We start from the raw sequence: 16,901 nt of genomic DNA on the forward strand, positions 1-16,901 counted from the left end.
AAATAAAATTATACATACTTATTCTAAGAATTTTATTTCTAGGAATATACACTATGAAAATAATTAAGGATGTTAAACTCAGAGTTTGTACCATAGTGAAAAACTCTGAAAACAACCTAAATGTAAATGTTCACAAAGGACAATTATTTACTTATATGATAAAATATCAGACATTAAAAATGATATAGAAATATATTTGAACAGAAAGTTGTACACAGTATTCAGTTTAGTGAAAATACTATATGTCTTATAAAACAGCATTGGCACAATCCCATTTTTGGGGGAAAAAAGTATGACTAGAGAAGTCTGGAAGATACACACTAAAATAAAAATAGTATTTTACCTCTGGATAGCGGTAGGGTAAAATTTTTTTCTTTTCTGCATTTTCCAAATTTTCTATAGTGAAATACTAATTATTTTGTTTAATAATTAATATATGTTACTTGTATACAAGTGTTAGTTATATAATACTTTTTGTGTTATCATCTATATTTGTGCACATATGTGTACTTGAGGGCCTGTTTTGTGCTAGGCACCGTTTTTAGTGCAGGGGAAACAGCTATGAACAATACAAACAAGGTCCCTGCTCTCACAGAATTTATAGAATTTATGTTCCAGGGGAGGGGGTTAGAGAGTGACAATAAACAAACAAATGAATGAACAAAATAATTTTAGTTAGTGATAAGTTCTATGAAGAAAGTCGACAGGGTGGTGGTGTTGAAAGTGACTGAAGGTGGCCATGGTGGCATGCACCTATGATCCCAGCTACTAGGGAGACTGAGGTAGGAGGATTGCTTGAGCACAGGAGTTCAAGACCAGCCTGGGCAACATAATAAGACTGTCTCGGGGAAAAAAAAAAAAAAAAGTGATTGGGTTAGAGGGCCCAACTTTAGTCAGAGGGATCAGGAAAGACCTCTCTGAGGTGACTTTTGAGCTGAGAGGTGAATGATAGGAAAGAGGAAGCAGATGAAGAGACGGGGAAAGAGCATTCCAGCAGAACAACTAAGTACAAGGCTAAGATGGAAATGAAGCTGCTGAGTTTGACAGACAGAAAAGGGGCCAGTGTGGAGGAGGGAGACAGGAGGGGAGACTGAAGATGAAGACAGAGGTCTGAAACTGTAGGCCCACAGGCCATGTTCAGGTGTTTGGACTTCATGCTTTTTTTTTTTTTTTCACCTAAGCTTAACCTCACAATCCATAGACTTTATTCTAAATATTGTCATGGGACCTCTGGAGGGTCCTAAGGCATATGAGTGATGTCATCTGAACTATGTTTTAGAAAGATCACTCTGGCTGCTCTGTGGAGACTGGATTCTAGCAGGGCAAGAAGACAAACAGGAAAATCAATAATGAAGTTGCTGCAGTAATCCAAATGCCTGGACTAGGGTGAGAGTGGAAAAAACGGCTAGAAATAGTCAGATTCTGAGTGTATTCTGGAAGTAGAGGTGACAGGACTTGATAATAGACTCGATGTAGGGTGAAGGAGACAGGAAGCAAGGATGACCCTTAGCTTTATGACATGAGCAGAATGGGGGCTTTCTTTTGAGTTTATGGATTAAAAACCTCAGTACAGCAGGCAGCAGGATCGCTTCAGCCCAGGAGCCAGCAGTTTGAGGCTGCAGTGAGCTATGATCAAGCCACAGCACTCTAGCCTGGGCAACAGAGTAAGACCCTGTCTCAAACAAACAAACAAAAAAACCTTCAATAGGAAAAAGAAAGGAGGTCATTTCATTTTGCCCTCAGTCCCTGAACTTTCTTCTTCTTTTCCTTCAAGTTAACATTGCTTACCTACTCAAAACTTCTTCTGATACATAAAATAAGACTTCCTTATATTACCAAGAAATAAAAATTTTGATGATTATGAAATGTGAAGTATTTATTCCTCTCAATGGACCCTTTCTATTAAGCTAGGGACACTAGCTTGGTAGAGTTGCCTAGAAGAGATGACATGGCAGAAACTTAAAAAGAAACGTCTATTTGGGCACAGAACACAGATGTACCTGTGAATTAGCATGGTCCTGGCCATATCCTTATCAAAAATATTTACTGGTTAGTAAGTTAATATTAATGAGAGAAAAAGTCATTTATGTAAGTCTCTCCCCTAGGTCCTCTTCCTTCCACCCACCCCACCCACACCTTCCAAGAAGGATTAGTAAGCAAAAGGAAACTATAATGTAATCATAATCTCAAAAGAACTCATTTTCATAAACAGTAAAGACTTGTGCTGTTACCTTGATCTCCTGCCAGTAGGGCCCCCCACGGGTGAACATGAAGTAACTGTACATCTGATTCTTCCTCTGGATTATATCTGTGTCCTCCCTGATATTCACCATCCAAGGCCGACCATCCCCACGGACACGGAGATACAGAGTGTTGAAATGGGACCAATCATAAGACATCTTCCGCTCAAAAGCGCCCTAAGATACAGAAAGAGAAGTTAATTTGACCTCATTCTCCACTATTAGCAAAATGTGAGTCATCACCAAGTCAGCAGTATCAAATGGATTCACTAACCCTTTTTCTGTCTTTTTTGACTTTCTTCCACCATAAAGAGGCAGATAAACCTGGTGATTATTATTGTAGCACAAAATACTGACATATCTATATGTTTCTAAGGTAATGTTCAAGACACAATTGGCCCAAGGCAGTGTTTACATGGGGTAGGCACTCACTTATATTTGCTGAATGGACATGAATGTACTTTCTGTCCTGGTCCTATGGAGCAATGGCTTCTGAGTGGCCCTTTTTATGACAACTGCCTTTCTATATGTCAGAAAACTATGAAAAATATAGCTTGAGTTTTTAAAAAAGTGATATTTAATAACAATAGTTAGAATCCACTGAATATTACAACAGTTATTTTGCATGCATAATCTCATTTAATTCTCACAACAGCCCTATGAGCTAGGTATTACCACATTACCCCATTTTACAGATGAAGAAACCGAGCACTCCGCTAATAGTGGTATATCCAGTGCTGTATAACTCTAAAATCTGTGTGTTTAACAACTACCTATATCGTCTCTCTCTTCAAAAATGGAATTTAGTGTTAATTTCCAAAGGCATTTATTTATAGCAATCTCAAGGGTACTCTGATTTCAAGAATAGTAATGCTCATATATAAACTAATGTTTACTCACTGTGTAACTTTGAACAAGTTACTGAAACTCCCCAAAGCCTGTTTCCTCATCCATAAAACTGGGATGATTTTGCCCCGGAATTGTCAGAGTACACTTAATAAATGTTATCTACTATTTTCATTATTCCACAATGGGTATCTTGGCATAGAATTATCTACTACTCTGGACCAACCAAATCCACTCTGTGGATTTTCAGGGCCTGAAAAGAAAAAACTATGTATCATGTGTTGAGTCTGAAAGAGCACATATCTTTCTTTTTCATTATTATATGGAGCCTAACATTACTCCTGACACTTGCTTTTCTCCTTAAAGCACAATATCCAGGCAAACATCCAGTGGCTGTGGCCAGGGTCAGGCATTGGAGCCTGTCCAGGGCAGCCCTGAAACAACAGGTCAGCAAAATTCACAAAAGTCAGAGGCTAGTGGGGAGACAAGGGAATAGCCTAAATAACTTTTGAAAACAGTGTCTTAACTTGAAACTATAAGACTAAAAACAAAAGAAACCGCATATAAACACAGTAGTTGGTAAGTTGTTTCAAGAATTCTGAAACTCCTTCGTTCCTTCTCCGCTCCCACTGCTTCACTTGACCAGCCTTAAAAATAAATAAATTAAAAAAAAAAAAAAGGATTCCGAAACTGCTTTACATATACACCAGGTTGAATTAATAAATAAATGGATAGTGGATAGGAAATAGGACACATGTTTCTCACTGTTAGAAAGGGAAGTTACAGATAAGCAAGGGGGGAAAGGCTAGAATGAACCACATAGTACTGGATCAGAGTCAGAGTCAGCAGTATGAACTCATGTTTAGTATAATACAGATATAGATGGATAAAGAATTACAGACATGTGTGTACACACAGGTTAATATGCATAGATGTATTTCCTAGCTGTGTCCACTGAGGGCCTGGAAGTAGTGACAACCCAGTAGCAACAAGCACACCCAGCACCCAGATCTTGCTGTCTAATACCATTATCCAAAAAACAGAATCAGGGCTCCTTTGAGAAATGACTAATTCTAGGGCTCAGATAGGAAAAATAGGAGATGAGCTTAGAGCATCCTGTAGTGCCAAAAAGTGCTCAAAAAACAAAAGGAGGGGGTATGTCAAAGGGGCAGGAGCCAAATTGAAAAAGCTCTCAAGGGCCAAAACTGGAATAATTTGAGCAACAAAATAGTAACACAGTATTGAATTATAATCCAAAGTATGATTCCATACATGACTGAACAAATAAAGTGGGAGACGAAACAAATCCTCCTTAGTGAAGAATTCCAAATAATTTATGTAGATACCACCCTCTAGGAGACAAAGCTTAATCCCACCCCCCACCACAAATATGGGCTGCACTTAGTGACTTGTGGAAAGAAAAAAAATAATTTTACAATGGAGTAACCTGGCAAACACTACCTTGACCAGGTGATTGAAGTTAATGTTATTAGGGATATGATGATAGCATGTACCCCTGATATGATATGATGAAAAGGGTACTTCAATTCTGTGATATTCTTCCTAAAAACAGAGAACCTCAGTTTAATCAGGAGAAAAAACATCAGAAAATCCCAAACTGAGGGCCATTTTACAAAAACATCTGACCAGTAATACATCTCGGATCCTCGTGAAAAATAAGGAAAGAATGACAAATTGTCACAGAGCAGAGAAAACTAAGAATACACGACAACCACATTCAACATGGTATCCTCGATGGGATACTGGAACAGAAAAAGTATATTAGTGAAGAAAACAACAAAATCCAAATAAAGTCTGGAATTTAGTTAATAGTGCTAGACCAATGTTAGTTTCTTAATCACGACAAATGTAGTATAGTAATGTAAGATGTTAACAATAGAAGAAGCTGGATGAGGGGTATATGGAAACCCTCTGTACTATCTTTGCAACTGTAATTTTTTTTGCAAGTCTACAACTATTCTAAAATAAAAAATTTGCCTAAAAGAAAAAAAAAAGCCACAGGCTTGCCCTACTGTAAGGAATCCCTGACCATTACAGAGGTTGTGGTCTATGTTATATAAGACGCAAATGTTCCCAGACATTTTTCAAATGTCTAACCTTTCAGGATTCCTCAAACATAAGAATGTTCCTCCCTGACCGGAAGCGATGCCCAGAAACAAGTAACTCCTCCTCAGGAACCACTTCCCCATTGTGCTTCGAGTTTACACTTGTGCCCAGTAGTTATGTATCCCCATACAAAGGTGAGATGGCTACATATATAACATGCCAGGTGTTTTCATTTACAGAAACAAAAGCTGTGTGCTATAGTTGATGCTACAATGAAGTTCACTCCAGTTCACTGGAAAACTGTGGCTCCTGGGCCTCACTTACCCTTGGAATCCTAGATATCATTGCACAGTACCCACTTCGGCTACTCTCCCCATCCTGAGGTGCTTCAGAGCTCAGAGTTCCATAGAGCAATGCACTTTGGTTATTCTTGCCCATTTTCAAGAACACTTCACTTCTGCCTCCAATCGTCTTATCAGAAGTCACTACCCACTTATCCAAATCTTCTTTCCCACGGAACTGCCAGACGACCTTGGCTTGTTCCAGCAAGACCTCATGCAGAGGGCGGCCTTCTGGCCCTATCCAGTGATTCACAATTTCATCCTTCAAACGCCTAAAATGGTCCTTGATTTCATCTCTAATTGCTTTATCAAAACTAACTTCAGGCTTCTCCTCAGGAGAAGTTATATCCACGGCAACTTCTTTCTGGTGATGTCCCTGCAAACCTCCTTCAGTCTTCCTCTGTGAGGAGGCTTTGCCAGGAGCAGCCTCTGGTTTCTGAAGACTACTGGAACAATAGTCTGCAAAGTGAATACCCAAAAATGGATGCAAGGCAGTACTTCGCTTTGGGCATTTGCTGAGAATGTAAGTGCCATTCAGCAATTTGTAAATCAAAGCCATGGTAAAAAATAAAAATTAAAAAGTCAAAATGCAAATTTTTTCCTCAGGCTACCAGGGAAAGAAGCTTCAGCAAAATAGCCCAATTCTACCTATAACAGAAGAGACATTGAAGAGTTACCAGTATAGCAATGAATGTATCACAATTTCAAATTCAACAGAAATTAGGTATTGTGAAATTCATGACCTTATTTTCTGATTCTACAAACATTTACCCAGTGCCTACTATTATGCAGTGCAAAAAGTACTAAGATGAATAAAAACACAGGCCCCATTTACACGCAGGTAATGATCAACCCAAAAACAACTCAAGTATGTGCTGAAAGCTACCTCAAGAGATTGTGTCACCTCTGAAGGAAATTTTTATGCTGCATTTGTGGAAAAAAAAAAAAAAGATTCCTAAAATAAAATATTCAATTAATTCACTAGGACCTGGGCCAACTGACTTTACATTTTAGCATTTGATCTATAAAGAGAGGGTCTACAGTAAGCATTGTAAATAGAGCCAGAAAACTTGGACTTGACACCTGGCTCTGCCCACTTATTAGGTTGTAAATATGATATTGCAATTTCAAATAACTAAACCTAATAAAACTGTTTACCCTCAGGTAAACCAAACCAGTTGATTGTTGAAGCCTCTATTTCTTCAGGAAGTGAGGCTGTGTCAATATCTCCCCTATGTACTTTAAGAGCTTCTTCTGAAGATCAGATGGAATAATGAAAAAAAGAGGGTTCTCTTACTCTGCAAGTCTGATGAGATCTCCAGGAGTCTTCATGGCTAAACTCCTAGTCCAAGGCCCACATTTTGACTAATGAGAATTTCACTATATCAGTCATTATTTGAGCTCCTCAAAGATAGAACCTAAATAATAGTGGCAATACTACTACTACCATCACATTTAGATATCACTCTTCATATTTTCAAATCATCTAGACATTTATTATCTCATTTAATCCACAGAAGAATCCTGTGAAACACATCAGGTAAATATTTCCTTTCTAAAGGAAATAGACACCAACAGGTGAAGTGACTTACCTAACATCACAACACTAATCAGTATCAAAGCTGGAACAAGAATTTTGGCCTTAAAGTCCTTCCACTAGATGATGCTGCCTCTCTGTAAGTAAGACATTAGCAATATAACTTTTATAGGGTATCTCTAACAAAGTGACAACTTTGCCTTTAGCAGCAACATTTAATGAGTACTGGCAGAACCAGGAAGGCTAAAATAGTCCCCTCTCCTACCTAACCCAGCTACCCCTAGTAGGAAATAAAATATGCAGTTCCAGTTTGTTTTTCTCCTATCCCAGCCCCAGAGACCAGGAGAGAGAAAAACAAAAACCCACACACCAGTCAGAACACAGCAATGAATGAGAAACTAAATGGAACACTGAAAACCTCCCCCCAAAAAACCCTCAAAATGACAAATATCCAACAATCCAGCTCACCTGCGTTAGTTGCTTAAGAATCCACATCAAAATGTCACCTAGACCACTCTAACTACAACATAGGACTTGTCATTCTTCTAGAACACCCTTCCTCCCTCACTCCCCATACCAGGAAGGTCACCTTTTCTCTTCTGGATCACTGCACTCTGCTCCTTGCCTCTAGGTTCACAATCCCATCCCTACTTTATCCACCAATCAGCATCTAGAAGGGCCTAAAATACAAAGCTTATTTCTCTTTCCTGATTAAAACCCTTCAGGAGGCCCGGCGCGGTGGCTCACGCCTGTAATCCTAGCACTCTGGGAGGCCGAGGCGGGCGGATTGTTTGAGCTCAGGAGTTCAAAACCAGCCTGAGCAAGAGCGAGACCCCGTCTCTACTAAAAATAGAAAGAAATTAATCGGACAACTAAAAATATATAGAAAAAAATTAGCCGGGCATGGTGGCACATGCCTGTAGTCCCAGCTACTCGGGAGGCTGAGGCAGCAGGATCGCTTGAGCCCAGGAGTTTGAGGTTGCTGTGAGCTAGGATGACGCCACGACACTCTAGCCTGGGCAACACAGTGAGACTCTGTCTCAAAAAAAAAAACAAAAAAACAAAAAAACCCTTCAGGAGCTTCCAATGCCTTCAGAATAAAGCCCAACTTTCTCCACAGGGGCTACAAAGGTCCTCCAGATCTGGCCTCTGCCCAACTCTCCAATCTTACCTCTAGCCACACCCCACTCCATGCTCTAATCACAGAGAATACTTGTGGTCCAACAAGTGCCACCCAGTATACCCTCTCTAGGCCCCAGGTGTTGGTTGATTGCTGCTCCTAGGCCAGAAATGTCCTCTACCAATTTTGTTTGGCTAACATCCTTTGGGACTCACCTTAGATACCTATCACCTCCTCCAAGCACCCTTCCTGACTACCTAATTCCATCAAGACCAGCGCTCCACCAGCATGTTCCCATTGCATCCTGGGCTTATACTTTCCCTGTTATAACAGGTCATTTGTCACTCTTCCCTACCAGACTAGAAGTATCTTGAGGGGAAAAACTATTTTCATTGTGGTAACTCCAGCTTTCAATATGGTGCCTAGCATGCAGGAGGTATCACAGTATTTGAGTTTTGTTTTTTTTTTTAAAAGATGGAGTCTCACTCTGTCACCCAGGCTGGAGTGCAGTGGCCCAATCATAGCTCAATACAGCCTCAAATTCCTGAGCTCAAGTGATCCTCCTGCCTCAGCCTCCCAAGTAGCTGGGACTACAGGCACATGCCACCATGCCTGACTTCTTGTATTTGTTGAACAAATGTATCTCCACATTTCTGTACCTCTGCCACAAGTATCTTAGTTCAAAGCCTTATTGCTTCTTATCAGGACTACTGTAATTTCCCTAGAAAAGGGAAATTTAAACTTTAAAGTGCCTATGAACCACCTGGGAATTTTGTTAAAATGCAGGTGGAATGGGGCCTGAGATTCTGCATTTCTAACAAACTCCCAGGTCATGCCCTTCTTGGTTCATGGAACACTCTTTAAGTATCAAAGTCCTGACTCATCTCCCTGACTCTGATCTCCTCTCCTAATCCATTCTTTGTCTGGAAACAAGAGGGATTTTTCTAAATATGATAGAAACTCCCCCCACCCTCCCATCAGCAATTCCCTCCAGAAGTTTAAACTCCTGAAATGGCATATGAGGCCCTCCAAAATATGCCCACTTTCCTGGCTTAATTTCTTACATCCATGGGCAACACCCTCAGCCCTAATAAGACCATCTAAATAAATAATGTCTGAACACAGCAAGAAACATGAATATTGTTCAAACCATAAAAACGATCAAACATTCTACAATCTTGGCTAATGTGAGAGACTGCCGCATCTTGTCCTATCATAGCATTAGACTCAATTCTAGTTTTCCCTCCCAATTATAAAATGACCTCTACCTCCTGGCAGTACCCTCCCTAAAATCACCTAACACAAACCTAAACTAGTTAAGTCACTTCTAACACCCTCCTACTAAGATGCCCCATGGTTCCCCATGATGTGCATTCTCCCTCACAAGGGGTAACAAACCCAACTTGTTCAACTACAGGCATGTTACCGGTGGTCTTTGACTAAAGGGTATTGACACTGCTCTTCCTTCATATTCTCATAAGAACCTGTGCACACTTTACATAATATTAGAATCTTGCTTTTATCTAACTGGCCTGAGTTCCTTAAACTCAGGGACTTGGCTTGAACATAACTGATGCTCAGTAATATTTGTTTATACCAAAGCGAAGAAAAAATAAGGAAAGAAAGACAAAAATAACGTTTGTTCATAAATGAAAACCATGTAGCAGTATGTTTTCGCATGGACTAAAAACATAAGAGAACCAGAAAAAATAAAAACAGTTGATCTAAGGTCCTGGAATCATGGGTAATATTTAAGTTTCCCTCACTCATTGCACTTAAATGATTTTACCTCTTAATATGCAGAAATTTGGGAAACAAATGATGAGCCCATAAAATGAAATACTGTACAGTCATAAAAATGATTCTCATGAACCCCATGATTAGGCTACAATATTAAGTGGCAAATAAGGAGAAACCAAAATTGCATATATGCTAACATTACAAGTATAAAATATACAGACAAAAAAGATTTGGGGGGAAAAAAGAAAAAAAGGGCTTAGTGTGTAGGATGATGGGATTATAAGTAACATTATTTACCCTATTTTCCAAAACCTTAGTAGTGTTACTTCTCTAATAATATAACTTTAATTATAAATGTTTCATGGTTTGTTTTTTTTTTTTTACCAATAAACATAAAATCTAACCTATTAACTGGACAATACCGGGTTGAGTTTGACAGTGAGTTTGGACAACGTAATCCACGCAGCTAGAAGCGAGCAGTAATAGCAAAGATTGCATATCCAGGTGACAGAAATTGTTCCAAGTGTATTTTCATAGACTCCTCACAACAACCCTGAGAGAGGTACTATTATTATTCCAATTATAGTGACGAGAAAACGGAAGTTTGAAGATTAATTTACCCGAGGTCACACAGCTACTAAGTGGCAAAACTCAACAGTCCCAGTGTTTAGCTCTGGATCCGAGCCCGGGAAGCAGCCCGGAACTCGCTGCCCGGCTCGGGAGGCTGGACGTTCGCCACGGTGGGGCCCCCGCAACCTTCACCTGCCAGGGCTGTGTCGCCCTCCCACATCCCCAACATACCAACAGCTAGCCAGACAGAGACCGCTCACCTCCCTGGAGCTTAAGTGTGGCTTCCGCCCGGGTCCCCGCTCTTCCCCGCCGGGTTCTCCACGTTTCCCTTATAGGTACCTCTGCTTTTCCCTTCCGGCGCCAACTAGTCATTAGAACACTGGAGTTCCGGCCGGGTACGAAGTCCCAAGAAAGGTAACAAGGATTCCGTAGTCCGGCAAACTGAGGCTTTTGATCCACCTGGTCCCCAATAGGCCCGATTTCCACTCCTCCTAATCTATTCTGCCCTATGTGAAGAAGTGGGGAGAATTTAGAAAAGTTTTTCGCCTCCTCTTCTTGCATCCCTTCAGGCTGCAAACTCCATTCCTGCATCTTTCACTTAGGACCCAGTTATTGCTAACGCCCTTTCGCCCCAGACCCCTGGGCACCCTCGTGTTTCATCTCCCCGCAGTCCCCTAAGAGTTCTCTGAGGCCTCGGAAGACCGGTTCTGCTGGAATTGCCCCACATGAATCCTTGAAGATCCGCCACACACTCAGACAGCTACGCATCCTACCAGCCCTTCCCCAATCCCGCCCCGCGGGGTCGCCACTCGGCAGGGCTTCTATTGTATCCTGAGCACACCTCTGTTAAAGTACTTTCAACATTGTATCTTAATTATTCATTCATGTCGCTCTTCCTTCGCCACGCTGTGAGCTTCTTGGGTCCAGAACTGTGCTGTTGTTCCTTTCCCCAGCACTTAGCATGGCGCTCAGCGTGAATTCGAGATCGTATCGCTTGTTAACACTGTAGTTCTCCAAGGCTCCGAAAGAGCTCACCAAATACAATTGCCTTTTCCAGGTTTCCTCCACTACTGGTTTCCGGACCAAATCCTCTTCTTTCTTAAAATTCTGCTTAACTTCTCTAGATTCTACACTTACCTCCTCCTATCATCTCCCTGCTTCACTAACTCTTCTGTTCTCTTCCCACAACCTTAAATTTGGGCTATCTTCATAGCCCAGCCTGCACCTTCTCTTCTAGTTTCAAATATTAATTACTACACACAATTTAATGTTCTTCTCTAAGTCCCAGTATTAAGGGAAAAGAAGCCGAACTCTGTAAAATAAAGAGATTTATTCTGAGTCATATTTGAGGACCATGACCAGGAGCCACACCCAAGAAACCTTCAGCAAGTGGACTTGCAGTGGTTGCGTTATGGTTTGGTTTTATACATTTCAGGGAGACAGGGATTACAGGTAAAGTCATAAATCAATACATGGAAGGCATACATTGGTTTGGCCCAAAAAGATTGGTGATCTCAGTGGAGGGGGGTGTGTGGAGGGTGAGTTGAGGTTATAGGTGGGTTTAAACGGGGAAGCCTTAAGATTTTATTTTAGTTCACACCAGCATACATTTCCAACCTCTCCTAGCAGTTCTAGCTGTGGCATATATCACTAACATCTCAAATTCCATATGTCTAAAACTAAACATATATTCCTCCCCCTTTTTTTTTTTATTAAAGACAAAGTTGTCACTCTGTTGCCCAGACTGGAGTGCAGTGGTGTGATCATAACTCACTGTAACCTTGAACTCCTGGCCTCAAGGGATCCTCCTGCCTCAGCCTCCCCAGTAGCTGGGACTACAGGCGTACCCCAGCACACCCGGCTAATTTTTTTATTTTCTTTTTATTTTTTGTAGAGACAGGGGTCTCACTATGTTGCCCACGCTGGTCTCCAAATTGTGACCTCAAGTGATTCTCCTTCCATAGTGTTAGGATACAGGCGTGAGCCATAGCACCTGGCCATATTTCCCCATATTAACTCCTCCTCTTATCTTCCTTATTTCTGTGAATGCCCAAATCCTTCCAGGCTGGAAATCCTTGGCTATCCTTAACTCTTCTTAAAACCTCTTCTCACTAACCCTAAATTCTATTGCATTCTTTTTGCTCTCTTTGATCTTTAATCTTTCACTCTTTCCAAACTCAATGACACCCTATAATTATTGCCCTTATTTTCTGGATTTTTATTTATTATTATTTATTTAATTAAAAAAAAATTGGGGGGCCGGGCGCAGTGGCTCACGCCTGTAATCCTAGCACTCTGGGAGGCCGAGGCAGGTGGATCACTCAAGGTCAGGAGTTCGAGACCAACCTGAGCAAGAGCGAACCACCCCCCCATCTCTACTAAAAAATAGAAAGAAATGATCTGGACAACTAAAAATATATAGAGAGAAAAAATTAGCCTGGCATGGTGGCACATGCCTGTAGTCCCAGCTACTCGGGAGGCTGAGGCAGTAGGATCACTTGAGCCGAGGAGTTCGAGGTTGCTGTGAGCTAGGCTGACGCCATGGCACTCTAGCCCGGGCAACAGAGTGAGACTCTGTCTCAAAAAAAAATTAAAATTAAAATTAAAAAATTAAAAAAATTAAAAATTTTTGAGACAGGGTCTCACTCTGTTGCCCAGGCTAAGTACAGTGGTACAATCATAGCTTACTGCAACTTCAAACTCCTGGGCTTGATCAAGCGACCCCCCTGCCTCAGCGTCCCCAAGTAACTGGGACTGCAGGCACAAGCTACCACATCTGGCTAATATTTTATTTTTTTAATTTTTTGTAGAGACAGTATTTTTTAAAAATTTTGTAAAGATTTTTTGCTATGTTGTTCATACTGGTCTCAAACTCCTGGTCTCCCAAAGAGGTAGGATTACAGGTGTGAGCCATCATGCCCAACCTGAGTCTTTAAAACTTTTCATATAGTAGCCATCCTAATGGGTGCGAAATGGTATCTCATAGTGGTTTGATTTGCATTTTCCTAATCATTAGTTGTTTGCTTTTTTTAAGTATGGGAAACCCCCTGTGTATTTATTAGTAGTAAGGAAAGAGAGGCTGGGAGGGAAACTGTTCAAATCAAAAAGGAAGTACATGAAAATGTCAGGCAGAAGAGAGGGCAGAGGTATTAGGGGAGTGAAATAAAGACAGAGGTCTGAGGGGAAATGATTATTTAGGTTCACCCGGCCATGTCTGTGGCATCTTCTCCCTTGGCCTCTAAGGCAGTAGCAGTGGGCTCCACCAGAGCTAACCCATATCTTTCTTCATAACAAAACTGAAACCCACCCAAATTAGAAATGGAAACAACAGGGAACAGTCTATTTGTGGACATAGGGTAGGCAAATGCCCTAAAATGATAATATGACAAAGGGAAGAAAATGAAAAAATCAAGAGCAGGCTACTCCAAATAGAAACTCCTTGCTCAAAAGGAAATGAACACTAAGAGCGTCATTTGGAAGCCTGGGACCAGAGGACACTGAAGCTGCTGTGAATCAGAACATGAATTAGTAAAGCCCTATAGTCCCCTATGTTGTAGTCAGTGAGCAAAGAAGCAGAAGGGTTGCCTATCCCTGGCCAACCTTAGAAAGTAGCAAGATATTAATGTAGTTTCCAATCAATATTAAATGGGATAATATATGTAAAATATTTAGCATAAGTCTCGGACTTTTTTTATAAGTGTTCAAAAAAGCTAGCTCTGGCTGGGTGCAGTGGCTCACACCTATAATCCCAGCACTTTGGGAGGTCAAGACTTGAGGGAGATCACTTGAGCTCAGGAGTTCAAGGTTACAGTGAGCTAGGATCACATCACTGCACTCCAGCCTGGGCAACAGACAGAGGTAGACTCCATCTCTAAAAAAAAAAAAGAAAAAAAAGCTACTTATTGCTGAACTCTGGGACAGCGCTCAACAGGTGCATAGTCTATACAGTCTAGTAGTACAGAGCATGTCATCAAACAAATAATTGCAGCACAGTGTGACAGGAACTATAGTAGAGGGATGTACTAGGTATAGAAGTGACCCAAATAAGGGTATAATGAGCATGTATGAGCCAAGCATTGACTTAACACTTTTTTTTTTTTTTTTGAGATAGAGTCTCTCTTGCCTGGGGCGAGTGCGTGGCGTCAGCCTAGCTCACAGCAACCTCAAACTCCTGGGCTCAAGCAATCCTACTGTCTCAGCCTCCCGAATAGCTGGGACCACAGGCACGCGCCACCATGCCCGGCTAATTTTTTCTACATATATTTTTAGCTGTCCAATTAATTTCTTTCCATTTCTTGGTAGAGATGGGGTCTCACTCTTGTTCAGGCTGGTCTTGAACTCCTGAGCTGAGAACGATCCGCCCACCTCGGCCTCCCAGAGTGCTAGGATTACAGGCGTGAGCCACCGCGCCCGGCCTGACTTAACACTTTTGGAGCACTTTCTCTTTTAATCCTCACGATAATCCCATGAAGGTAGGTACTAATATTACACCTAATATTTCCCAGGGAAGGAAACGTTCTTAGAGATGCTAAGTAACATGCTTGTCACAAGCTTGTCACAGCTGGTGAAGTGGTGGAGCTGGGATTCAAGCCATGTCTGTTGGCTATCTCCAGGATACATGCTCATTATCCACCACTCTGAGTCATATCTGATCATCTGACTTAGGGAGTAGTTCCTAGAGGAAGAACATGAGCTGAGCATTGAAAAACAAGGCATGTAACAGGCAGATGAGAAGAGGAAAGGCCATCCAGGTGAAGGAGCATGCACACATGAAGGCATGGGGTTCTGAAACACGTCATCTCTTCAATGGAAGAGTTCTGCTTGGCAGAATGGTGAAGATTTCTACTGTCTAAACTCACACACAGAGTCAAGCCCAGGGCTAGGCACTTACCATACCATGTCTCTTATGCCTTACCACAATTTTGTAGGACAGATGTTATTTCCCTCATTTACGTCTGAGGGGAATGAAACTCAGAAAGGTTAGGTAACAAGCATGTTACCTAACAAGCATGAACCCAACCAAGTTCACAGAGACAGGGAAGTGGTAGGACTGGCCTCTGAATGCAGGTATGATAAGGTCTATGCACTCCTTTGGATCTCAGGACATAGTGAGAGCAGAGGGAGAGGGAAGCAGGATAGCAGTTTGTCAAAGATTTTTTGCTGTGACTCACAATAAGAAATGCAATTAACTATGACCCAGTATATACATACATATATATGTGGTAGAATTTTCTAGTGCTCACCAACATCTACTTCTTCTATCCCTTTGGAAATATTGGAGGATTATACTTCTCTGCTTCCTTGCAATTTTAGGCAGTCATATGACTAGCTCTGGCCAATAGATTATGAGCAGAAGTGGCGTTTATGAGTCCCTGGCCAAAGCATTTCATTTCAGGCTCAAGACCATCCAGTGTTCTCTTCCTCTGCAGCAGGGATTTTGAAAGCATATATTGAGATTGAGGTGCCACAAGATTGAAGCACCCTGTGTCATTAAGCCAACAAGAGGAGAACAGTTGCCCTAGAGCATCTCTGACATCCATAGTAGACTTTGCATGAGTGAAAAATAAGCTTTGCTCTGTTAAGCCCTGAGATTTTGGTATTGTTACTGCAGCAAAAATTAGCCTATCCTCATTTATGTACTATATAAATAAAATACACAATATTTCCATTACTGTATGTCATATACTCCCACAGTTTCAATTACAATTTTAAAATGGTTACTCATGACTCGCTAAATTTTTTTTTAGAGATGGGGTCTCACTCTGCCTAGGCTGGAGTGTAGTGGCTCAATCTTAGCTCACTGCAGCCTTGAACTTCTTGGCTCAAGTGATCCTCTTGTTTCAGCCTCCCAAGTCGCTAGGACTATGGGCACATGACACCAGGTCCTGCTAATTTTCCTTTTTTTCTTTTCTTTTTTTTTGTAGAAACAGGGTCTTGCTATGTTGCCCGGGCTGGTCTCAAGTGATCCTCCTGCCTCGGCCTCCCAAAGTGCTGGGATTACAGGTATGAGCCACTGTGCCCGGGAGGGAGAAATGCAAAGAAACTGGCTTCAAGCCCTGAGTTCAATGCTGCAGGAGCTTGCTTTCTTCCTTTTCTTTTGATTTCATATTTTCCTCCTTCTTCCCTTATTCATTTTCCTCCCCCTCCTTCTTCTTCTCCTCCTCCTCCTCTTCCTCCTCTTCTTTCTCCTCTTCTTCTTCTCCTTCTCTTACTTCTCTTTTTCCTTCTCCCTGTTTTAAAAATAATAGCATAGTGCAGCAAAGCAGCTTGACTATGCCACCTTCTAGTAGTAACATTAGGAATCACAGAAATACATAAGAGTAGTGGGTAGGAAAATGTGATTTTATTCACACAATAGGGCATTGGGGATGATTTTAGGCTGAAAAAGAGTCATCTAGTCAAAGTCAGGGAAGTGAGACCGAGGTGAGAAAGAGGAGGGG

General features: G+C 41.3%; 1 protein-coding gene across 4 annotated transcripts in view; it reads right to left on the reverse strand.

Annotated features, from left to right (window-relative positions):
* NDUFAF1 (NADH dehydrogenase (ubiquinone) complex I, assembly factor 1) overlaps positions 1-10,753 on the reverse strand; it is a 22,412-nt gene extending 11,659 nt beyond the window's left edge. For 2 of the 4 annotated variants that reach the window (XM_012649178.1, XM_012649181.1), the window contains exons 1-3: positions 10,722-10,753; positions 5,478-6,142; positions 2,232-2,417 (exon numbers count right to left, since the gene is read on the reverse strand). In XM_012649178.1, coding sequence (XP_012504632.1) covers positions 2,232-2,417; positions 5,478-6,053 — 762 coding nt within the window. In that variant the 5' untranslated portion in view covers positions 6,054-6,142; positions 10,722-10,753. Of the gene's footprint in view, positions 1-2,231; positions 2,418-5,477; positions 6,143-10,511; positions 10,538-10,692 lie in introns of those variants that run through there. The other 2 variants (XM_012649179.1, XM_012649180.1) reach the window with 2 other exon arrangements.
* Positions 10,754-16,901: the final 6,148 nt, after the last annotated feature.

Source organism: Propithecus coquereli, unplaced genomic scaffold (assembly GCF_000956105.1).
Source record: "Propithecus coquereli isolate 6110/MARCELLA unplaced genomic scaffold, Pcoq_1.0 Scaffold3, whole genome shotgun sequence".
NCBI lineage: Eukaryota > Metazoa > Chordata > Mammalia > Primates > Indriidae > Propithecus > Propithecus coquereli.